Source organism: Acomys minous, assembly GCF_964271855.1.
Source record: "Acomys minous genome assembly, chromosome: 12".
Taxonomy (NCBI): domain Eukaryota; kingdom Metazoa; phylum Chordata; class Mammalia; order Rodentia; family Muridae; genus Acomys; species Acomys minous.
Genome location: NC_140493.1, coordinates 110,204,549 through 110,228,751, shown reverse-complemented (window position 1 = coordinate 110,228,751; position 24,203 = coordinate 110,204,549). Strand labels below are relative to the sequence as shown.

General features: G+C 57.4%; 2 protein-coding genes across 9 annotated transcripts in view; one reads left to right on the top strand and one right to left on the bottom strand.

The window, feature by feature from the left end:
- RBFOX3 (RNA binding fox-1 homolog 3) overlaps positions 1–5,952 on the top strand; it is a 405,763-nt gene extending 399,811 nt beyond the window's left edge. For 6 of the 7 annotated variants that reach the window (XM_084749074.1, XM_084749073.1, XM_084749071.1 and 3 more), the window contains 3 exons: positions 778–848; positions 1,709–1,787; positions 3,285–4,436. In XM_084749074.1, coding sequence (XP_084605200.1) covers positions 778–848; positions 1,709–1,787; positions 3,285–3,329 — 195 coding nt within the window. In that variant the 3' untranslated portion in view covers positions 3,330–4,436. The other variant, XM_084749072.1, reaches the window with a different exon arrangement.
- A 470-nt stretch (positions 5,953–6,422) lies between these two features.
- Positions 6,423–18,626, bottom strand: ENGASE (endo-beta-N-acetylglucosaminidase). 2 transcript variants are annotated; one of them, XM_084749053.1, is made up of 14 exons: positions 18,365–18,626; positions 16,119–16,189; positions 15,797–15,998; positions 14,383–14,531; positions 13,332–13,489; positions 12,694–12,842; positions 12,294–12,459; positions 10,793–10,896; positions 10,410–10,518; positions 10,000–10,190; positions 9,418–9,566; positions 8,663–8,771; positions 8,292–8,406; positions 6,423–8,156 (listed from the first exon to the last, which is right to left on the bottom strand). In XM_084749053.1, exons 1-14 carry the CDS (start codon positions 18,481–18,483, stop codon positions 7,755–7,757), a joined length of 2,193 nt encoding a protein of 730 aa, XP_084605179.1. In that variant the 5' UTR covers positions 18,484–18,626; the 3' UTR covers positions 6,423–7,754. The 2 variants fall into 2 exon arrangements, with proteins under 2 accessions (XP_084605179.1, XP_084605180.1); XM_084749054.1 differs by having other exon boundaries at positions 8,663–8,768.
- Between the last annotated feature and the right edge of the window lie 5,577 nt (positions 18,627–24,203).

The following is a 24,203-nucleotide window of genomic DNA, read 5'->3' as shown; positions in this document are numbered from 1 at the left end:
CTAATGGCTGTCCCAGGAGCCCTCTCAGCCGAAGGTATCCGGCTCCATGTGGCAGGGGGCTTGTAAGAATGGCCCTCTCCCATTCCTAATCATGCTAAGATCAGCACCTAAGGACATCTGTGACCAGCGTGGAGGTCCTGAGAGACCAGAGGCAGGCCCCAGGTGCCCGGTCTCTCTGGGTGAGGTCCTGTGCACCCCACCTCTCCCTTTGAAACTACTCATCCCATTCTGTGGCCCTGAACCCCCACTGGACATTCCACACAGCAAGCGTGGCTGCGCCTTGGCCCTGGGCAGCTGCCCATAACTAACTACCAGTTGTCTGAGGCCAAGGCGTTATCTGAAGCAATCCCTTCTAGGCCCCTTCGTTACCTCTAGTGTCCAGTGTTCAAGTAGTAGCTGGTCTGTTGGTGGGTGTGTGGGCACTCGGTGTGCACCACGGACAGCATACAGCCAAGGATATACTTGATACACACCAGTATGCACTGAAATTACAAATGGTTGCGAGAACAGATGGAAGGAAGGAAGCAAGCAAGAAAGCAACCCTGCCTCATTTTGAGCAGTGAAGTCCTCAGATCTCCTCACTGACTACAGACCATATTCCCAGGCCAGGACCACCTAAGCCACACCAGGCCACGGTGGCAGAGCAAGGTCTGCAGCCCTATTAAGGGCTTGGCCCTGCTGGGTCTGTGGCCACCAGAGTTTCTCTGGCTCTGCCTCATATCCTAAGTGAGCCTCACTAAGTCCATCTGCCATCTCTCCTTCCCACCTCCCCTGCAGGGAGGCTACGCAGCCTACAGATATGCTCAGCCTGCAGCCGCAGCCGCAGCCGCAGCCGCCTACAGTGACAGGTGAGGCTGGAAACCGCAGGCTGCAAGGGGATGGGGTGGGGGTAGGCACTTTAGGGGGTGGATCTGAACAGATAGAAAGTCTCACCCACCACTCAGGACTTATGGGTACCTATGTCTGGTGAGTGCAGGGTCTGGAAGGAAAGCAAATCCAGATTAGCTCAGAGATCCATGAACCAGCAAGTCCCTGACTGGTCACTTCTTTCAGCTCATGTAGCACATAACACCTAATTCTCAACCAAGGGCTCTCACCTACAGGAGGGCAAGTGGGAGCCTCTACTTGGCCTCTGGAAACAACTGTGGTCCAGTTTGTGTTATCCGGGAGCACCGGCCCTCCTGACCCTGTTTGGGTCACATAGTTAGATCTGCCTACAGGGAGCTAGCACTCTTGTCCCTATGCCCCCTGTGGCCTGGGGGCTGCCTGGCCCCTCCCGTAGTTGGTGGGACCCTCCAACCCATGCCTTCCACACAGTCTGTTGCCCCACCTTGCCAAATGTACATGACATGCAGGGCGCTATGACCCAGAGCTGTACTCTAAGAATTTGTCATGGCACAAATGAGGTGACCGTGAGGCGGAGTGCCACGTCTTGGGTTGTGGTGTTCCCGGTTCGCACTCCATCTCTTTCTTCTTTCAAACCCTTTCCCCTGATCTCAGCCTTAGTTTTTGCTGGGGACGGAATCAAACGAACTAAGCAGAATGAAGAGGGTAGTCCGATAAGTTCCAGAAACTTCTTTCCAAACGGCTGGGAGGGGCCTCTTGGGAAGGGTGCGGGTTGGGGAGGTGGGGGAGGGGGAGGCTGGTCAGCTGGTGCCTGCTTCAGCTGCCCTTCTCTTGCACCCTGCCCTTCCCTGCACTTCCTTAGTTACGGCAGAGTCTATGCAGCTGCTGATCCGTACCATCACACCATTGGCCCCACAGCAACCTACAGCATCGGAACCATGGTAAGAGTGGCTGCCAGCGACGATGAGGAGACCCTCCCTGTCATGGGATGGGCAGGACGAGCCTGCAGGGAGGGTCTGAGAGTTGACGGTTGGTGGGGAGGGGCTTGCCCCGGAGGCAGGTCCAACCCTCCTTAATGACTGGACCGCTGGGAAGCCATAGTGTTCCAGAGCCCAGGGACCACAGTCCTATCAAGACTCCTCCAATATCAGTGTCAGGAAAGCAAACAAAACCCACCAAGGCCCTTCCTCCCTGCAGTGGCTACAGAGGCAGATGTAACTCATTCCTCCTATGAAGTGTCTGAGGCTAGCCCATTGCTCTCTCATCTTCAGTTGGCAGGGGGGCTAAAGTACAACAACTCTCTTTCCAGACCACCCTGGGGCTCCAAGGATGTGGTCCCCAGCAGGGAGGGAGAGTGGGCAGGCTGGCGTGTCTGTGTGCATGTGTGTGTATGCATGTGTGTGTGCCCAGATGTCAACATGGCCCAGCCCCTCTGTGCCCCAGTCTGTGTCCAGTGCCACCTACACCCCCCAGGGATGTTGATGTGTGTTTTTAGCTTGGCATCCAGCATCAAAGATGAAAACATTTGGGCGGGGGGCAGTAAAGAGAGAGATGGCTGAGAGGCAACGTGGATTTTTTTTTTCCTACCTCCTTCGGTTTTGATTATTCCCTTGGAATTTTTGTCTTTGTTGATTTTTAACAAGCCCCAGACATCATGAGCAGGGTGCGGGGGGGGGGGGTCTAGCTAGCAGGGTGCCACAGCCATACAGTACAGGAAGAGACCCAAGACTACAGCCCTGAAGGCCCAGATGCCTGTACAGCTCAGCCTCCAGGCAGCTGCTACCTCACAGCTGTGCTTGACTCATGGGCCCCTCTTGCTTATGGTTTACTTTTGAGGCTTTGGAAGCATTCTGTAACTTTTTCCTCCTGTATTTGCCACTTTCTCCCATTTCCTACAAAGCCTGGGGGTTAGGGTAAAGGATGCCACAGAAACCTCTCTGGCAAGACACTAAGCAGAGCCTAGGAAGGCCTGAGAGACTCAGATGCAGGCAGAAGCTGTGACCAGCAGGTGTGCCCCTCAGGCACCAGTGGCTCCAGGCTTGAGCTCTAGCCTGGGAGCCCTGTCAGTAGTGTCTCTCCTTCTGGACTTGCCCAGCAGGCATGAGGAGATAGCTCACGTTTAGACATCCATCCACCAGAGGGCATGGTTGGCCCAGCTGAAGCCCCAAGAAGTGGCCCAGAGGCAGTATAAAAGTCTGCAAGGGATGGTCCTCCCTCCTGGAACCAAGACCACCCCCACAGAAAAACTAGCCCCCCCCCCGGTTGCCATGACAACCTGACCCATTCTTCCCAAAGAAATACTGTTGGGGGAAAGAAAACGGGATTTAGCTATTTCTTTCTTTTTTTTTTTTTTTTCCTTATTTTTTCCTTTTTGATTTTTTTCCTCCCGATGCCAAAAGATGGTACTGATTGGCTGTTTTTCATCTTTGATGTTGCAGGCTAGCCTCTGCCGAGGAGGGTACAGCCGCTTCACCCCCTACTAGCAAGAGACCCCCCCTCACAGCATTCACACCACTGCTTATTTCAAACCAAACCCTACAGTCCCAACATCAGGCACAGCCACCAGGAGGACAGTCCGCCCCTCCCAGTCAGCGACAAGCGCCGCTGACCCTCTGCGACTCTAAAGTCCGTAGATTTTTACCTCCAGCCAGCTGGTCTCCCCACCCCACCCATGCCGGTGTGTGTGTCTCTGACCCTGGTTTTCCTGTGTGTCTGAACCTTGGTTTCCTATCTTGACGTTGTTGTACAAGCCACTCCAGGTACAGTATGTATACAGAGGGAGCCCGGCAGGGGGGACGGCAAGGTGCCCCTTGGGGGCCATGCCGGTGTCTCGGGGCAGCACAGGCCCTCAGAGCTCCAGCAGTGCCAGGCCCCAGCTTCTCCCAGAGCACCTCAACCAGCCCCTGCAGGCCTCGGTCACCCTGGCTCTGGGATCCTTTACAGAAATGGAAATGTCCTCATTGCCTGTGGACTCTCCCTGACCCTGGCCACCTCCTCAGGCACCTGAAGCTGATGGCTCCGGGGTTTTGCCCTTGACCTGCAGAGCCACCCCACCCCAAGGCCCAACAGACGTTTGTCAAAGTCCATTTCAGTTCAGAGGAGGGTTCCAGTAGTCAGGCCAGGGACACGGTAGGCGACCTTCCTCCAGCCTCCCAAACCTCTGTGGCCTGTGGGGACCCACCTAGCTCCCTTGCCCAGAGTCCCAGAAAGGATGCAAGTTGGTACCTGAGGTCAGGGCTGAAAGCCCTGGCGAACTAGCAGGTGATGGTCCCTCCACTCTGGGGGCTCAGGGCCACAAGGCAATCAAAACTGTAAGTCCCACCCAGCCCTGTTTTGGTAGAGCCCCGCTCCCCTCCCTCCCACATCTGCAGCCATCCGCCACCCTACCCTGCCCTCTGTCCGGCCCAGTCATCATCTCTACAAGATGGCCTACTTTCAGTCTAGCTTGTGATAGGGGTCCCAGAAGTTGGGGGAGAGGGCATGCTTAGGGGTACTGTGGCTTCGGGTTGGACCCAAGACCACAGACAGGCATGGCGGCCCAACGTGCTGCAGCCCCCCTCGGAAACCGCAAGCCCTCCTTTCTGTTTCTGTTGTAGTGAAACCTTCCGCCGTCTCCTTCTCGGACCATGAAGGGCAAAAACAAAAAAACAAAAAAAATCACAAAACAAAAAACAAAACAAAAAAAAGATGTTACGATCCAAGCAACAGCAACAACAACAAAAAAATACCAACCAAACCAAGAGGCATCCAACCAAGTCCACGTCTGGCGTACACCCGCACCGAGGGAGCTCGTCCCCCAGGGGGCGCCGGAGAGCGGCCTTGCCTGGCTGGTGGTGCAGTGGGGATGCGGCCAGGCACTGGGGAAGACCTGGAGGGAAATGTGGCCAGTGGGTGTGGGGCGGGGCGGGGGGGGGGGGGCTCCGGTATCTATCCAGTCTTCCTTTCCCACCCTGCTCCCCAGACAGGGGGTCCCTAGGGTGGAGCAGGCTCCTAAGAAGGAGCGGCCAGCTGACTTGGGTCATTGCCTGCTGAGCCCTGAAGGGGCTGGGGGGCAGTTAGGGGCCAGCAGCTTATCACTCATCCCAGGTCTCCAGCCTGGCCTCCATGAATGTGCTGCCAGTCAGCTGTCCAGCCAGCCACCCTGGGTTCCAACTCCCGATGCAAAGGGCTGACATGGCTCCAGAATTCTGGGGCATCCCATGCTCCGCTCCCCTGTGCGAGAAAGAGGCCAGCTACAGAGAGCAAAGAAAACCCAACCAGCAGGGACCCACCCAGGCCTCATGCTGCAGACCTGGGCAGGTGGGCCCTGGAGTGCAGGATTGTTTGTAGTGGCAGCCCTCCTGAAGAAGGCACTGTGGGCCTGAAGGCCAGCCTCAGCTGTCGGCCAGGGCCCAGCCCCCTCCTTCCCACCTGCTCTTCTGTAAGCTCAGTTCTGCTGGGGAGCAGGGGGTGACAGATGGGGCAGCCCTGGGCTGCACCTTGAGATTGGGAGTCAAGGTGCTATGGGGTCTGGGGGGGGGCGGCACAGTCAGAGCAGGACCCATGGGGGGAGACAGAGGGTGGGGAAGGTCTGGGCTGGCCCCGCCGCGGCGAAGGCCAGTTGGGCTGCAGCCCCTTTGCTCCCTGGGCAGGTGAAGTAGTGGGAGTCACAGGAAAGCCGCGGGCCCTGTGGATGGTACAGGACAGGGATAGCAAGAAGGCCCTGGGCAAGGCAGGGAGAGGTGGAGTAGGGTTAACAGCAAAAAAATTAATTAACGGAAACCTGGCTCCCGACGCGGCACCACTGTCTCATGACACCTCAAAGTAAATCACCTCACTTTCTATCCAGCATCAGCCACAGAAGCTATGGAAACGGAGCCCTCCTTTTCTATTCCCCTTGTACATAGCCCCGCGCCTGCCTCTGGCTCTGGCCTCTGTACCGAGCCCCTTGCCTTCTGCTGTTTCGGACCCTTTTCCCGCAGCAGCTCGGACCCCTCGTCCCAGCCCCTCCCAGGACCGCAGCCGAGCCCCAGGCTTCCTTTCTTACCATTCTGTATGCTTCCACGGTGTGACCATTCAGATTAACAGTATTATTATTAAGATTAATAAAGATTTCTTTCTTCAAACCAGGAAGGCTCTTTCTGATTTATCAGCTCCTGGCACAGAGGAGTGGGGTTTGGGGCCAGGCCCTGAGAAAGGCAGTAAAGGGGAGGCTATAGAGCCTCTGGGTGAATGGCTGAGGAAATCCCAACCCTCTCCTTCAGGCTGGCCTGCTGCACCCCATCCTGAGACAGGCTAGTGGAGCAGAGCAGCCCCCGTGGCTTCTGCACAAGTCACAGGTAATGAAGCCGGGACACGCTGGGCACGCCACAGCCATGGTGTCCAGGAGTGCGGCCATTGTGGTGTGGGCACACTGAGGTGTGGCCCTACGTTCATTTCAAGGTCAGCATGCCACTCCAGCCCGAGCCCCAGCTTCTGAAAGAGGCAGGGGAGCAGCTAGGAGGCAAGGGCCAAGGGGGGCTTGCAAGGGGCGAGGCAGAAGCCAAACCAAAGGCTTTGGAGCTGGGGCCAGGAACTGGATCACACCAAGACTTGCCTTCTCATTTTTCACATTGGATAATTTATTTCCAAGCGATTATATCCACCAGAGGGGCCTAGGCTTAAATGCCAGCAGATTAATTTTCCTGCACAGGAGCCAGTGTTGTCGGGAGTGGGGACCACGCTCCTAGGAAGTGGGGTTGTGCTGCTGTGCCTTGCGCCATGCTCTGCTGAACCCCCTTCCTTCTATTTGCTTGCTCACCAGACTGTGAGAAAATAATTGCCACTATAAATTCCCTCCTTCTCTGCATAAAATATGTGAAGGGGCCAGCCCTTTAAAGAGCAGACTCAGTGCCACAGGGGAAGCAGGGCATTTGGGAATGCTCCACCGCCCCTGCCCTGCCCTGCCCTGCTCCCCACTGACTCTCCACACCAGGCACAGTACCCTGGCTGGGAGCAGGAGAGGCAAGACTCCCGGGCAGATTCTGGCCTACAAACCAGAGAAAGCTCAGCACAGCGCCGGGTGCCTCCTTCCCACCGCGCGAGGGTGGCAGAGCCATAGCAGGGCGAGGAGTTTCCTGGGCTTTCCTGGAGGCCCTGCCCTGTACCGTCTATGTGAGAGCTGGTGGGACAACCGGAGACACAGGGCAGAAAGTCCCCAGTCTCAGGTTCCCGGTCCCAACCCTCATACTTCACTCAAGAGGGAACCAGGTTAGATGGGCAGAGACCGCACGCACGCACGCACGCACGCACGCACGCACGCACGCGCAGAGCGATCTTGCCCTCCTGGCCTCCCACCTGTCCAACACCTCCCAAGGTGGCAGTAGGCTGCTCTGCCATCTGGCGGCCTCTCCCCAAACTACATGAGGTCCACAGGTGGAGGGTCACATTTGAACACAGAAAGGGCGTGAGAGCCCTACTGTGGCCTGAGAGGCAAGCTCTAGAAGCAAGGGGGAGAGCTGGTGACGCTGAAGACCCAGATACACAGCAGGAAGTTTTCACGAAGCCCCGCGTCAACAGAGCCTCAGTATGGCCAGACCCGAAGGGAGCCAAGGCTCACCTGCCTCTCGGAGGGCATAAGAGGAAACAGCCTGGTTGGCACCTGATACCAGGTGGGGAGAAATGGCTGCAATTCTCAACAGATGCAACTTTTTAACCTATGAGAAATTGCCTTTATGGGATTTTTCTGGAAGAAACCCCAAACCCTCTCGTACCATGGAGAGCATTACAGAAGGATGTGAGTTGCCTAGCACCTACAGGGCAGAGCTTCCTGAGAGCTCGGCCAGAATCTGGAGACCTGGCCTCCCAGGGACCCAGCTCTACTCGGGAGTCCACTCAGTCCTGGTGGCTGGCCAGGAGGAAACCTCAAGTTTTAAGGTTCTGGGGTAGGCTCACTGAGGGGCCGAGTAGAGCAGGACCGCCCTGCCCCATTCAGCCTGAGGCACCAGGAACCCCTCCCTGGGGACAGGCTCCACCAGGAACTCCACACGACCATCCTGCCCGAGTCCAGCAGCTCCCACTGCCAAGTCCACCACACGGTACTGGTTGGCAAAAGCCAGGCCCAGGAACGCGGGCTTCTCCTCCGTGGCTGGGCTGCTTCCCGTCCCTTCCCGGCAGTGAATCCGGAAGCACCGGGCTTGGAGTAGGAGGTAGGACCAATGTAGAGTGCAGCTGAGAAGGAGCCGGGGAGGGAGGCCCTCCGACCCAGAGATCAGGGGAAGCCAGCGTAGCTGCGAAATGGTGACATTCTGCACCCGGGGCAAAGGAGCCAGAAGGCTGTTGGCATCAACCACCTGGTAGGAGAGAGGTTCGCACCCCTTACATCTGCCCCTCAGTGCTCCATCCACACTTCCTCCTCCCAGTGGGCCCAGATGCTCCCCCATCCAGCCCTTGTCCCCGCAGGCCCAACTCCCCCCCCACAGACACACCTGGATCTCTCCCAGACGACAAGTGAAGCTCTCCTCCTCTCGGCTGCCTGGCGGCCGTGAGAAGCTCACCAAGAGGTCCTGAAGTAGGCACCCGCGCAGGTTCACCTCATAGCAGCTGAAAGAGCACACGGGCTGTTCACAAACCAGCTGGGCGAGGGCCCGAGCCACAGAATGAACAGGAGGCATCTCAGAGGGCACGCAGGATCCTCACAAGCAGTGCCCTGGTCCCTCACTGCTGCCCAAACCCCAGAGGGCCAGACGGGGGCCTCTCCTTCCTTCTTGTCCTGGGGTTTCTCAGTGGGGACTCAGACTCCTTAAGTTCTCCGATGTGTGCCCATAGCCTTGCAGAACTTGACAGGAGAAGGACTCACCGCTGGATCCAACCGCCACTGAGCTGCTGGCCACAACTGCCCGCCCATCTGGCCAGCTTGGTGGGGGGTACCCGGAGGGGTCTGGGGCTGTGCCTTGAGCCAGTTTCTGCTGGAAGACATGGGCTTCAGAAAGGAGAGTCCCCCTACCTGGTAGAGCAGTGGGGGGAGGGGTCTAGGTAAGAGCACTGGTGGGGCAGTGGGGGAGGGGTCTAGGTAAGACCACTGGTGGGGCAAACACTTGGGCACAAGGAAAGGCTTCGGAGGACAAGTGGGATGTATGTCTGGGACTGGCCCGATTCACTCATCCTGGCTTCTACCAGCTTGCCCTCTCCACAACCCACCGAGGTACACATCTCAGTGTCCCAGATGGAAGGTAACCTGTATCCAACATTCCCAGAAGGCCACGGTGCTTAGCAGGATCACAGAGCTTAGTAAGTTTCTATGTGCAAGTAATGACTATAAGCCACAGATTTCCACCCAAGGTGGGAGTTGCCCAGCCCCACCCACAGCAACTCCACCAGCAGCAGGCCCACCCACAGCAGCCCCACCCATAGCAGCCCACCCACCACAGCAGCCCACCCACAACAGGCCACCCACAGCAGCCCACCTCACCCAAGCAGCCCACCCACAGCAGCCCACCCACAGCAGCCTACCTACAGTAGCCACACCCACAGCAGCCCACCTCACCCACAGCAGCCCTGCCCAGAGCCAGGGCCTTCTCCACTTCCCTTCCATGAAGACACCCAGCCTCTCACCATTCAACACCAGCATGCCACCCACATGGCAGCTGCTGGCATCCCCTGTTGTGAGCTCCAAAGCCACCTGGACATCCGTGGAGCCTTCAAACTTGTACACGATGGACAGGAAAACCTTGGGTGGCACTGGGACCTGCAGGGAGAACAGCCTGGAGGAGAGAAACATCCTAAGTGGTGAAGAAGGGTTGCAGATCCTCCACCAGCCCCTCCCTGCCTGGGTCACCCACCTGGCCCTGCTGTGGCTCGGGCCTGGCCTTCTCTATGGCCAGACTCTGCTGTAGTCCTGAAAGTCCTGGTTCTAATTTCCTCCCATGCACCATCCACAGTAGCCATACGTCAAGAAGTACAACTCAGTGGGTTGTTCCAGACCCCTGCATGCCACTGCAGTCAGCTGACACAGCTGTGCAACACTCTAGACCGCTGCAGAGGCGTCATGCAGTGCGCTCGGCCACAGTGTAAACGAAGCCTCCTGAAACCTAACCTCTCTACTCACTCCGGTCCTGCAGACCCTCTGCCTAATTTAGTTGCAGACATGAAGGGCAGAAGCCAGAGACCCACACAGCTGGCCCGTCACTCACCCACCTCACAGCTACACTGTCAACCTCAGCTGGGATCAGGCCCCGGAGCAGCAGAGAGCTGCCCCCATGCCAAGCGTCATCCAGGCAGCAGTGTGTCTTCACCCAGCCCCGACTGTCTTCAGCCAGTTTATGTTCACCGAAGAGGGGTTGGGTCTCCTGGGCACTAGGGTGGTACCAGGGCCCCACTGCCTGCTCCTGAAGAAAGAGGAAAAGTGGGAAAAGGAACGGGGAAGGGGCCTTCTCTGCAAAACCAAACAGCAGGAAGGCGCGGAGGAGGCAGGGACAGGAAGACCACACAGGACACTTCTGCTCACACCCTCTGGCCCCCTCCTGCCCATCCCAGCCAGAAGCCAGACACAGGGAAGCCCACCTTCTGCCCCCCCCCCCCCCGCCCCAGTTCTGTGACCTGCATACCTTGCCATAACAGACTCTTCGAGTACCCAGGCCCAGGCAGAAAGAGGTGACAAAAGGCAGGGAGCAGATACTGTGTGTGGGCAGGAAGCGCTCCAGTAGTCTCCAGAACCTAACAGGGACATGAGGGAGTCAGGGTGAGGGGGCCACTCCACATCCCTGCAGCCCTGGGTGGAGCTGGGGGACTCTCTCACTGAGGCACACAGCTGGGGCCAGGCCAGATGCCATCTGCGGTTCTCTCCCTGGTCCCTCCCGGGGAGACGCCAGGTGGCCGCCTTGTTCCCATTCAACCCCGCTCATCCTCCAGTCACCGCCCCACTGGGGTTACCGTACTGTAAGACGGCACAGCAACAGAGATGCCCGCTCTCCTGCCTCGGGGGACTCACTTGTCCTGGTTCTGAAAGAAGTCGCTCTTCTCCAAACACTCATACACCCAGCCAGGAGCAAACAGCGCCGCTGAGAAGCCGTGTTTACGGATCAGCTCCAGCGACTGGGGGAAACAGACCAGGGAGATGCTGACTGCTGGGCCCAGCTCTCAGGGTCAGCTAAGGGAAAGCTCTCCCTGCAGCCAGAGGGCCTTGGGTTTCATCTCTTTCCGCCCACAAGCCAGCTAGAGCAGGGTGTTGGAGAGGCGGCGGCTCAACCCTGAAGGTGTTGCCTTGGTGGACAGAGCAGGGAGGTGCTGAGGTCACTGCGGCTTCTCTCTGCCTCCTCTCCCTCCCATTACCTTACTAGAACCACGGACGGCAGACAATCTGCAGTCACTGGGCTGTGCAACTGTGTGCCGCTTGCTTTTAACTGTCATCTTGACACACATGGAGTCACCCAGGAAGAGTCTCAGAGAGGCACGGTCTACATCGGGCTAGCCTGTGGGTGTGTCTGGGGGTTGGTACTGTCCTGTTGATGGATTTGGGAACCCCTAGCCCATTGTAGGTGGTACCATTTCCTGTAGGCAGGGAGGTCCTGAACAGTAAAAAAAAAAAAAAAAAAAAAAAAGCTGGGCCTGGTAACCTTTTTTTTTTTTTTTTTTTTTTTTTTGGTTTTTCGAGACAGGGTTTCTCTGTGTAGCCTTGGCTTGCCTGGACCCACTTTGTAGACCAGGCTGGCCTCGAACTCACAGCGATCCACCTGCCTCTGCCTCCCAAGTGCTGGGATTATAGGCATGCGCCACCATGCCCAGCTAGGCCTGGTGACCTTTAATCCCAGAAGGCAACAGGTAGATCAAGGCCAGCCTGGTCTACACAGCAAGTTCCAAGACAGCCAGGGCTACATAGCGAGACCCTGTGTCAAAAACAAAGAGAGGTGAGGGAAGGAGGAGAGAGCTAGCTGAGAATAAGCAAGCATTCGTTTCATTTCCCTCTGATAGTGACAATTTGATATGATAGCTGCCTTGGCGGACAGACTGTAACCTGAGATCAAAGCCCTGTGTCTCCTGTTGCACTTTGTCAGGGAATTTTATCACAACCCAAGCGAAACCAGGCCACTGGATTCCATGAGTCGGTGTGCCCTGCAGATACAGGAGAGGCAGGACTGACGGACAGGACCAGCGGCTGCTCACCTTGCCTCCCCGCTGAGACGAACGTGCCAGAACACCTCACTGGTCCTTACATAGTGGGGCCCCAAACACAAGTGCGTCCCCTCTGTCCACTACAGCCCCCTGCGTGCTCCCCACATCTACTGAGTGGCATGGAGGGGCCACTCAACGTGTCCAAAGCATGTGGCCCAGGAGGGGAGTCAATCAGCGCCTGTGGGAGGTGACGCAAGAGCGGAGACAGGACCCTTCAGCCCATTAACGCTCGAGAGACATGAAAGCGTGTGACTGGCGAAGTGGCTGGAATCCCCAGAGGTCCATGATATGCAGGCCCTGAAGCAAAGGCCGTCACCTACCTTGTCAGTATCGAAACGGCCTCCGACCACATTGCTCCGAGCAAACACATCCACACCAACATACACGTCCATCAGGCGGCCCCCGGCCTGCGCCACCATCCGCTGCAGGTGTTCCTCCCGCCAGTTATAGTTGGTAAAGATGCCATCGCAGGAGTCGAAGAAGACCCTGAGAGGTGGCAAAAGGCCGAGAGGCCAGGCTCAGCTGAGAGAGCACCCATCTGCTGTCAGCCTCCCTGATGCCCGTGGCCACACATCACCCACGGACTGGGGCTGCCGTGTCTGCCGCATCCAGCCCTGCGGGTACCCATCACACCTGTCCCCTCCTCCCCGAAGCTGCCCACACAGGATGTCCTGTAACCTGGCCAGCTCATCTCCCGTCATGGCCGCCCCTGGTGCTCACCTGTTCTGTTCATTCAGTTCGTCCTGCCACTTGAGCTGCCCGCTCTGCACCACGCTGTCATACCAGATCACCAGACCTCCGGGGACCTGCCGGTGGAGCTGCGTGGTCAGGTACTGGAGAAATAAAGGCGTGTTCCCCACAGCAGCTGGCTGCGAGAGAGGACGGGAGATCAGACTTTTGCACGGCTGGCCAGGTCAGTCATGAAAAATGACCCAGAGAAAGGATGCCGAAAAGCCAACCCCACCAAAAATGCCCCGTGTCCCACAGCCACCCGGGAGGACCTAGCCATCCTTGCCGGACAGAAAAGATCACAGCCCAGAACTCAGGCAAACATAAAAGCAATGGAAGCAGTCAGTGGCCACAGAAAAGCCACCCAAGCCCAAAGAGGGGATAGGGAGAAAGGTGTGGCAGGGAGAGCGCAGCCAAAGGAGATCATGACGTCAGAGAGAGTGCAGCCAGTGGTCCTAGCTGGGATGTGAGAAGTGGGTCTTGCTGCTATGGGCTGGGGGCTGGGCCTGGATCCAGGGCAGGAGGGGTCAAGCAAAGGGTGGAAGTAAAGCAAGGAGTCAGGTCCAGGAAGCAAGTAAACGGGAGGGGTAGGGGGGAGACAGGCGCCAGGACACTGCTGCGGCACTCACACTCAAAGAGTTCTCAATGTTGATGAGCCAGCCATCGAAGCGAAAAAACTGAGCAATCTGGACCAGCCGATCAGCCACTGCCTGGTAGGAACGCTCATCCCCGGCCAAGAAGGCTTCACAGAGCCTGCCTCCCTCTTGCCACTCTGTGATAAAGGTCCCTGTGAGACAAGAGATAGAAATCAGTGTCTGAGCCAAGTATGCTTCCTAGACATCAGGACTATAGGGAAAATGTGGACATCCTATCAGTGGTGCCCTGGGATGTGGCCACAGCAGACACAAAACAAGACACAGAAGAGACACTGATCTGACCCAGTGGTTGGCAAGCTACGGCCTTGGGCCAGACCCTGCCACCACTCATAGAGGTAGCTCTTTCCTGCAACACAGCGTGGCCCCTCTGCCTACCCACGGTCTACAGCTGACCTGTGAGGCCCAGATACCAGGAAGAACCAGGAGGAACCAGGAGGAGCTGGCCCAGAGCAGGAATGGGGTTGAGTTGTGTTCAGCCCAAGAAAGCTCGTCAAGAGCGGTAAGAGTGGGGACTACTCCCTCCCCTGGCCCAGGCCTGCATGTCCTGGGGCACATAGTCATGTTGCCCGCCCCCCCCCCCCCCCCCGACTTTGCCCACGCCAGAGGAGGTCGTGTAGTTGAAGCCAGGTTAAACGTCCCCTCTCCTCATAAGGTCATATCCAACAAGTAACCGGAATTCCTCTTCAAGCAACTACACCATTCCCAGCCCCTTAGTCTCGGCCAAGCCTCTACCCACTCCCCAAAGGTTCAAATACCCCTGTTCCCTCCAAGTAAAGGAGCTGTTCAACAAAGTACACACACACACACACACACACACACACACACACACACACACACACACTCACTCACTCACTCACTCACTCACTCACTCACTCCGAGCCACAAAGGACAGAAAAGCGGAGCCTGAACCACACAGACTAAAAATTGGTACCACCTGGTCCTCTCTGGGAAGACGTGCAGATGCCCATCCTAACCCATCAACACTGCTACTGCCCAACGGGTACACTGACCACTTGGCTCTTACCCAACACGCAGACCCCATGCCTGTGTGCGGCGTTGGTCCAGCACACGGGAGGGATGGTGACCGTGTGATGGCTGAAGTACACAAAGATGTCAATGTATTGCCAGTGGTAAAAGGAGTAAGGATTCTGAACCTCTGAGCCCTGAATGAACCTGGTGAAGACATGGGACAGAGTCAGGTCCCAGGAGACAGGATCAGGACACGGTGACCACCGGTGGGATAGAGCGGCCTGGAGCAAGGTGTCTCTTCTTCAGCTCTGGTCAGTGGCTCTGACGGACGCCTGCTCTGTGCGACTCTGTGGGGAGGACTGAGAGCAGGACAACCTGGGACTCTCCTGTCAAGAGCAGCCAGGAGCAGGGCTGGGTGCGTCAGTCAAGTGCTTGCCTTGCACGACTTCCATCCCCAGAACTGATTTAAAAATAAAGAAATAAAAGTCCAGGGATGGCGCGGAGCGTGCTTGTGATCTCAGGGTGGGAAGGTGGGGGAGTTGCTGACGCACACGAGCCTGGCCTACTTGGTGAGTTCCAGGCTGGTGAGGGAAGCATGTCAAAAAAACGAGGTGAAGAGCATCTGAGTGGGTAGCCCAGCCTGGCCTCTGGCCTCTACACACACTCGCTCACAGACACGCAAAGAGCAATCAGGTGGCACCTGAGGCAGGGGGATTGGAGATGGAAGCCAGCTGGGTTAGATAATGGGTTCTATACCAAACTAAACCATAAAGCAAAACCCAATCTCAAGAATAAATCCTAGTGTGAGTCAGGGGTGGGGGTGGCGGGCGGGGGACACTTATTCACCAACTGGGCAAGGAGTTGGCACAGGCCACTGGATCTGCAGACAGCATGAAGGAAGAAGCAGAAAGGCCGAGTCCAGGCCCTGTCCTCAGTGCTGTCTCCCTGGGTCTGCAGGTTGCCCACACTCCAGGCCGGGCAGGTGGCTCTGACACAGCTCCCAGCTCCTTATCAATCATCCTGCCCAAGACTGTTCTGTCTATGCTTAAAATGTCCATCCATCCAGTCTGTGCATAACCCCCAGTGTGTGGGGGTGGGGAGGGGGACAGGAGGCCAGGGGCAAGAGACCTGAACCAGGACAGAGCTTAGGGAGTGCGCTACCAAATCAGCTGAGGATGGGGCTGCCAGGCCAGGAGGCCTAGAGCTTCAGGAGGCAACTCTCTGCAAGGGAACCAGCCTGAGGAACCAGATGTCTGTGCACCGAAGACAGACACGAGCTCACCCATCTGCCATCCGTCTTGCTTCTGCCACATGAAGCTTTACCTAGGACTAAGTTCCTCTCCCTGTGGTGTCCAAGGCCCACCCAGAGCCTGCTTTCCTAACCCCACCCAGGCCTCTATGACTCCTCTGCCACCCTCTTCATCCTAGGATGGTCAGTCATGAGACCAGCGCTGTGCCGGGAACCTCACCTGTCCTCCAGGTACCCGCCCATCATGTCGTGGCACAGCAGGGTCCGGGGCCTGGGGCTGCTCAGCGGGGGCTGGCGACCCTCTAGGGGCTCCATGGCTACATTGAAGCCGTCCTCCATGCCGGGGGTCCAGGCTAGGAGCTCCTCCAGTGACGATAAGTAGAAGCTGATGGGTCTGGTGGTATCCTGGTCATAATATCTAGCTGGTCCACGGAGGAAACAGTAAGGGATGATGGAAATCAGAGCACTGACCCTGACAGTGAGAGGTGTGCAGGCTGCGATGGCCACGAAGGGGACATCAGTGGGAACCCCAGTCACCTCACCTGGTAAAGGAGCTGGAGTGAAATTGACCACATCTCTAAAGGCAGCTTCCTCTTCTTGGTCCTCTTTGACCCTAGGCAAAGGTTAGGCTTTAAAAGATTGATTTGTGGTCGGGTGGTGGTGGCACACGCCTTTAATCCCAGCACTCCGGAGGCAGAGACAGGCGGATCGCTGTGAGTCCGAGGCCAGCCTGGTCTACAATGTGAGTCCTGGACAGCCAAGGCTACATAGAGAGACCCTGTCTCAAAAAAAAAAAAATCGATTTGCTTTTGTCTTTTGATACAGTGTAATGTAGCCCAGGCCCCTCTGGAACTGACTACGTAGTCAATGACGATGGTGAACTTCTGACCTTTGACCTTCCACCTCCTGAGTGCTGGGGTGACAGGGGTGCTCCACTACACCCCATTTACACTGGTGATTGAACTAGGGCTTTGGCCTGAGCACGCTGTCAACTGAGCTATGTTCTCGGCCCCACGAACTCTCGGCCCCACGAAAGGGCAAATGAAAGTTGGGAGCAAACAGCTAGATATTAGTGGGCACAGCTTATACACCAGAGGCACGCCTGGCACCAGAGACGCGGAGCTGGGTGCGCTTTGTCCTGCTTGAACAGATGCCAATGCCAGCCCTCACCTGAGTAAACAAACACCTTCCCCACCCAACAGGCAAACCACACACTGAAAACCCTAAGATAAACACATCCTGGAGGCCACAGGCCTTCTGTGGCCAAGGGGTATGGTCTTCAAGTGCTAGCAGACTTGAAGACCCTGAGGGCAGGACCAGGCTTCTTCTCTGGCCCACGCCCAGGGGCATGGAACACCCATTCGGCCCTGCTTTTCAGCAACCGGATGATACAGGGAAGAAAGACTTCAGCTTCGTGAAGTTGCAACTTCTGAGTACAGCAAAATCAGGAAGCACTCACTTGTTACTATGTTTTAAAGTATCATTCTAAGACTAGTGAAAAGACACTGTGGCAGCCACTTAGAGACCACAGCAGCCAAGCTGGCCTTCTCTAAATGACCCCACCACCACCACCACCACAGGGCCTGGGGCCATCAACAGTGTCTTGGGCTCCCACCATAGGGTCAGCCATCAATCACACTGACCCAGGGCCTCCACAATTAGATGGGAGAGCCCTGAGAACTGCAGGGAGAGCCAGACACTAGCAGGTGAAAATGAAGATGCCATCGTTCCCTTGTAGTGCTGGGGCTCGGGGACTTGCAGGACTTGCCACACCCTAGGCATGCTCTGCCATGAATCTATCCCAACACCTTCCACTTTGATTTTTGAGACATGCCCTCACGGAACCAGGTTTGTCTCTCCTTGGAGACTTGGGATGGTTTGGCTGTTCACTCTTCCACTTAACACTCCTAGACGGAACCCCTCGAGGGAAGGCTTCAGGGCTCCAGGCTCTGGCTGAAGCTCCGGGTTCCGGTTGCTCCAGGTACCAGCAGAAGAAATCCTGCTAACAGCACCAGGAGATCCTCCTGCCTCACCCTCTCAAGGAGTTGGAATCACAGGCTTGTCCCATCAGGCCATGCGAAACATCCCCTTTCAAGTTTCCTTCCCAAACTCTCCTCCTCCAGGTGCCCCTCCCTGGCTGACAACTCAGAGCAACCCTGTCTGCCCTGCCCACCTGAGTATTCCTCCAGTAAGTAGGAAATGACTCTCTTAGGATACCCAGAAATGCCTTTCCCGTCAGCCAGCAACCACCCTACACTCTGACTGGCCCATCTGTCTCACTGCTGTGGGTTTAAAAGCAAGGCGGGACACACAACGTCTGCGTTGATACCCTTCCCAGAATCCTACTGTCCAGGGAATTACAACCCCAAAGGAAACAAATCGCTGGACCAGAGGGGCACTTCTGTCCACCCCTGCCTTTGCCCGTTCTGATGCTCCCACGTGGACATCCACCTCGCACAGTCCTTCTCACCCCTTAGACTCAGTTTAAATATCACCCAACAGTAATGTTTGGCGTTGCCTGCTTTAGAGGGCTAAAGGAAGGTACGGTAACTATGGTGCCAGCCCTTCCGAGACGAGAGAGACCCCGTGGGCTGGGACAGGGTCCGTCACGGGTCAGGGACAAGGGAGCTGCTGGCTTCCTCGAGTGGTCCGTCTGCGGCCGGGGATAGAAAAGACAGAGGGAGCCCACCGCAAGCAGTGGACAGTATCTGGACAGTATCGCACCGCGCAGGGACAGGCAGCATGGCTACCGTAGCCCAGCCCCGGAGCTCAGTCCAGCAGTGCATACCTCCGCCCCGGCTTCCTCCTCCCCGGCCTCTGCTCCGGCTGGTCCTGCGCCTGCTTCTCCGGGCCCGCGGGGCTCCGCTGCCGTGCAGCACTCCGGGTCAGCACCGAGGGACCCTCCATGACCGTCAGCGCCCGCCAGCCGCTAGAGCCGCCCGACACCCTGCTCCAACAGCCAATCGCACGCCTGGGCCCGCCCCTGCCGCCGCTCTCAGCCAAAGAGTGCGCCGCGCCGCGGTTGGCTCCGACCTAGTTCCGGCAGGGTACCGACCCCTCCGCAGGCGGGAGAGCCGAAGCCGAGTTAAATAGCCAGAGAGAGGGGGCGGGTCCTGGGCGGGGTCTTGGAGAAAGGCGGGGCTGCGTGATCCTGAGCCCCGAGACCCCCCCCAAAGTGTGTATAATCCAGAGTTAACCGCGAACATCTCTTTCCAGTACATTGAGATGCAGCCCAGATAGGTGACGCAGTCTTCCAGGGATCAGTACATGGTAGCGATGAGCCCTGGAACTTGGCCACAAAGACTGGTGACTTAGCTCCCCTCGATCCTCCTGCCTTCCATCTCCAAATGCTGGGATTACAACACATGCCACTATACTCGGCTTTTTTTTTTTTAATTAAAATATAATTACATTATTTCCCGTCCCTTTCCTCCCTCCAACCCTTCCCGTGTACCTCACCTGATCTCTCTCAAATTCATGATTTTTATTTTTTTAATTTCTGTTACCTATGTGTGTTCCTATTCCTAAATATGTGAACACAACCTGCTCAGTTCCCATAACGTTGCTTGTGTGTATATGTTTTCAGGGCTGGATAACCAACTGGGGAGGGGCTCTTCCCCTGGGGAAGATTATTTCTCCCACTCTTAGCATTCCGTAGTTTGCCTGTAGTTATTTGTCTAGGATTAGGGCCATGTTAGCCTTAAAGAGTCTCAGCAGCCCGGCGTGGTGGCACATGCGCCTTTGTGCCTTTAATCCCAGGCAGAGGCAGGCAGATCACTGTGAGTTCGAGGCCAGCCTGGTCTACAAAGTGAGTCTAGGACAGCCAAGGCTACACAGAGAAGCTCTGTCTCGGGGGGGGGGGGGGGGGGGGAGGAAGGGCCTCAGCTACGGTGGGAAATCTAGGAAGTAAGTCAAAGGGGTGGGAGATGGAGGACACTGACGCTTTCCTGGGGGACTGTTTGCATCTGTGCTGTACATCGTAGAAACAGGGCCCTATGGGATGGCCATCAGGAGAAGCATAGATAGCTTCTCCTGAACGTGTTTTTCCTGCCCCCAAATGTGTGCTCTGCAAGAAATACATCCCCTCGAGTATGCAGGGCCCAGGAAGCTACTACATCTGCCAGAGGGCACCTCCACAGTAGCTAGGCACAGCAGAGAGTCACAGAAAACTTGATGTCATGTTCTGAGCCATGAGAAGGCACGCCAGCTGGTGAGGAGATGGCTTCTCCCTGAGCGCAACGCCCTGCTGCAGCCTGCAGCTCGGCCCCACTGCAGCTTGCCCAAGCCAAGTTAACCAGCCCTCTTTATGACTGTTTGCAGGCTTTGAGCTTTATGAGGCCCCAAGCGTCCATAAGTGCCAAGGGCGGGGACAGTGACTAAGGTGGCTGAATATGGCCCTGGTTAGATTGCTGGCCAGCCAGCCAGTCAGACAGGAAAGAGGCACTGGGAGCAGGACACAGGGATCATGGGACAGAGCTGGCAGGACACCTCTTCCCGGCTGACCCAGAGTCAGGAGAGGAGCTCTGTGTGGGTCTGAGACATCGAGAAGGTCATTCAGCTTGGGCCACTGCCCCAAAGCCCAAATACAGCCATCTAATGTGTAGCCTTAAGGAAAGCAAACAGCTAACTTGAAAGCTGTACAGATGGGGGTCGTCCCCTTCCCCACCCCCATCAGCCTCCCACCTGGGTACTCGAGCCCCTCCTGAGACCTGTGCGTATAGGACAGAGTCACAAGTGGGAAAGGAGAACAGGTTGGACTCCCAGCTTAGGGTCTGACCCCACCCTACTCCTTGCTCCTTCTACAAGGACATGATAGCAGGCCAGAGGACAGCATTCCACCACACAGCCTAACTCTTTCTTGTCCCCTCCCTCTCAGCCCCCTCTATAATTCTCCGAAGTCCAGAAGAAGGAAAAGCAGTGGGGGCTGGTGCGGGAAGCTACAGGTGTGCTGCTCCGGGCGGGCCCTCCATTTCTCTCCCCCTGCCTCCTGCTGGGTGACAGGCGAGTATGAGCTTCTGGTTGTTGGAAACGTGGCGGCTGGGCTGCCTGAGTCTGTGAGAGGGTGCAGAACAGTAAGACAGAAGCAGAGCTCTGGATCTTCCGTGGAATGGACACGGCGTGAACGCTGACCACGGCGTGCGGGCTCTCCCAGGAGAAGAGCTGTGTGCCTGAAGCCAGCCTCCATGTCTGTGCTAGGGACTGAATCTAAGAAGGGCACACATTGAAAGAAGCTGCGTTTTATGAACCGATTAACTGGTTAGGACTTCCTTGACTGTTGGGAGGTTGGAATGTGGCAGGTCCAGGGCCTAATCACAAATTATCTGAGCTATCTTGGATCCTGGAATAGCCACTGTCCTCCTCTCTATGACCTGATGTCCTCGGTAACTTGCTATTAGTTAGATCCTTTGGAATGTACAAACAGATCCCTAAGTTCCCCCGTCCCCAGAGCTAAGGCCCCTACTGCATGCGAGACCTGTGAGTTGTCCCTGCGGTGCTGTAACCACCTCCTGGTGTTCCCAAATGTACGTTTGAAGAGTGTCTTGATCTGTAACTTTCTTTGCTCTGTTACTACAAACCCCCCATGAACCTGCTACCACACTGAGAACTTGGGGTGACCTGAATTTGTTCTCAGCCCATGTTCGCTCCAGAAATAACACCTTTTATCCCCACTGAGGTGAGGGCTGCTAATAAAAGGTAAAACTGTGGTTTTGATTCATATTATCAATGAGGGTCTTTTCTCCTTAGTCAACAAGAGAAGGAAAGCAGTTTGAGATGGGGCTTGAGAAAGAGCCTTAGCTACGATGGGCAGTAAAGCAGGTGGGGAGGAGATGGGTGGGGGGACAGCACTGATGCTCTCCTGGGGGCGGGGACTGTTTGCATCAAGCCTAACTCTGTTAGGGCTAACTGCATCTATTTCTTCACTCATCCTGATAAGCACACAGTCAGTTGGAAATATTGCTAAGTCAGGAACACATTTGGGGTCTGAGGAAAGCGTTGGTGGGTAAAGTGCTTCCTGGCAAAGCAGAAAGACAGGCATTTGGTTCCCACTACCCATGTGAAATGGTGAGTGTGGTGGCTGTAATCACAGTGCTGGGAGGCAGAGGCAGCCAGTTCCTGGGCTCACTCTCACAGCCACAGGTGAGAAAAGCTCTGTCTTAAAATATAAGGGGCTGGAGGGATGGAGGGTGGAGAGGTGGAGGGGTGGAGGGGTGGAGGGTGGAGGGATGGAGGGGCGGAGGGTAGAGGGTGGAGGGATGGAGGGATGGAGGGATGGAAGGATGGAGGGATGGAGGGGTGGGGGTGGGGGGATGGAGGGATGGAAGGATGGAGGGATGGAGGGATGGAGGGATGGAGGGTGGAGGGATGGAGGGGTGGAAGGATGGAGGGGTGGAGGGTGGAGGGATGGAGGGATGGAGGGTGGAGGGATGGAGGGGTGGAAGATGGAGGGGTGGAGGGTGGAGGGGTGGAGGGGTGGAGGGATGGAGGGATGGAGGGTGGAGGGATGGAGGGATGGAAGGATGGAGGGGTGGAGGGTGGAGGGATGGAGGGGTGAGGGATGGAGGGATGGAGGGATGGAGGGATGGAGGGATGGAGGGATGGAGGGATGGAGGGATGGAGGGATGGAGGGATGGAGGGTGGAGGGATGGAGGGGTGGAGGGATGGAGGGTGGAGGGATGGAGGGTGGAGGGATGGAGGGATGGAGGGTGGAGGGATGGAGGGTGGAGGGATGGAGGGTGGAGGGATGGAGGGATGGAGGGTGGAGGGATGGAGGGTGGAGGGATGGAGGGTGGAGGGATGGAGGGATGGAGGGTGGAGGGATGGAGGGTGGAGGGATGGAGGGGTGGAGCGGTAGAGGGATGGAGGGTGGAGGGGTGGAGGGTGGAGGGATGGAGGGATGGAGGGTGGAGGGATGGAGGGTGGAGGGATGGAGGGATGGAGGGTGGAGGGATGGAGGGATGGAGGGGTGGTGGGGTGGAGGGATGGAGGGATGGAGGGATGGAGGGTGGAGGGATGGAGGGATGGAGAGTGGAGGGATGGAGAGTGGAGGGATGGAGGGTGGAGGGTGGAGGGGAGGGGGGGAGGGATGGGGGTGGGAGGGATGGAGGGATGGAGGGTGGAGGGATGGAGGGGGTGGAGGGAGGAGGTGGAGGGTGGAGGGATGGAGAGTGGAGGGATGGAGGGATGGAGGGTGGAGGGATGGAGGGTGGAGGGATGGAGGGATGGAGGGTGGAGGGATGGAGGGATGGAGGGTGGAGGGATGGAGGGTGGAGGGATGGAGGGATGGAGGGTGGAGGGTGGAGGGTGGAGGGATGGAGGTGGAGGGATGGAGGGATGGAGGGTGGAGGGATGGAGGGATGGAGGGATGGAGGTGGAGGGATGGAGGTGGGGATGGAAGGGTGGAGGGTGGAGGGATGGAGGTGGAGGGATGGAGGGATGGAGGGATGGAGGGGTGGAGGGTGGAGGGATGGAGGGGTGGAGGGTGGGGGGGTGGGGGGTGGGGGGTGGAGGGGTGGAGGGTGGAGGGTGGAGGGGTGGAGGGTGGAGGGTGAAGGGGTGGAGGGGTGGAGGGTGGAGGGATGGAGGGTGGAGGGGTGGAGGGTGGAGGGATGGAGGGGTGGAGGGGTGGAGGGGGGAGGGGGGGAGGGATGGAGGGGTGGAGGGGTGGAGGGGTGGAGGGGTGGAGGGGTGGAGGGGTGGAGGGGTGGAGGGGTGGAGGGGGGAGGGATGGAGGGGTGGAGGGATGGAGGGGGGAGGGGGAGGGATGGAGGGTGGAGGGGTGGAGGGGTGGAGGGTGGAGGGGTGGAGGGGTGGAGGGGTGGAGGGTGGAGGGGGAGGGGGGGAGGGGTGGAGGGTTGGAGGGGGGGAGGGATGGAGGGTGGAGGGGTGGAGGGGTGGAGGGGTGGAGGGTGGAGGGATGGAGGGTGGAGGGATGGAGGGATGGAGGGGTGGAGGGTGGAGGGATGGAGGGATGGAGGGATGGAGGGTGGAGGGGTAGAAGGTGGAGGCATGTAGGGATGGAGGGGTGGAGGGGTTACAGGGGCAGCTCAGCAGTTAACCGTGCTTCCTGCTCCTCCAGAGTGCCTGATTTTGGTTCCCAGCACCCAGGTTGGAGCAGCTAGCTGACAGTTGTTTGTAATTCTAGCTCCAGAGCCTTCAACGCTCCCCTCCAGTCCCCGTGGGCACCTACACACATGCGGCACACATTTAAAACTATGATCAACTTTCTGGACCTGGCCAAGCAGAGGTGCCATCGTGGGTGCTGACATTTGACACAAGGGCCAAAAGTATTGGTAAAGTCTTCCCGGAGCCAGGACATCTCCCCGAGGCTCCTAGCGAAGCTGTGCAGGTTTCTGGCCAGAAGAACCAATTCCACCTTCAACAGCTGTGGTTGTGGGGAGGGTCACGGACGGCACGGGGATTCTGGACATGGCCAAGCTGAGGGCGTGTGCACTGTCACATCCTAAAGGCTCAGGGGAAGATGCTTACCTTTGACCAGCTGGCACAGGGGTCTCCCACAAGCTGTGGCACTGTGCTCCTGTCTGGTCCTCAGAAGGGCCAGGAGATGTACCAGCATTTTGACCAAGGCCCCAGGAACTCCACACAGCCACACCAAAACTCTATGCCTG

What these genes read in the sequence shown, in the direction of transcription:
- ENGASE (XM_084749053.1), bottom strand. Translation starts at nt 18,483, where the DNA reads ATGGAGGGTCCCTCGGTGCTGACCCGGAGTGCTGCACGGCAGCGGAGC. An exon ending in AGGAGGAAGCCGGGGCGGAG is followed by an intron (nt 16,190 to 18,364) that starts GTATGCACTGCT and finishes ACCTTTGCCTAG; the next exon opens with GGTCAAAGAGGACCAAGAAG. An exon ending in GAAGAGTCTGTTATGGCAAG is followed by an intron (nt 10,191 to 10,409) that starts GTATGCAGGTCA and finishes CTCTTTCTTCAG; the next exon opens with GAGCAGGCAGTGGGGCCCTG.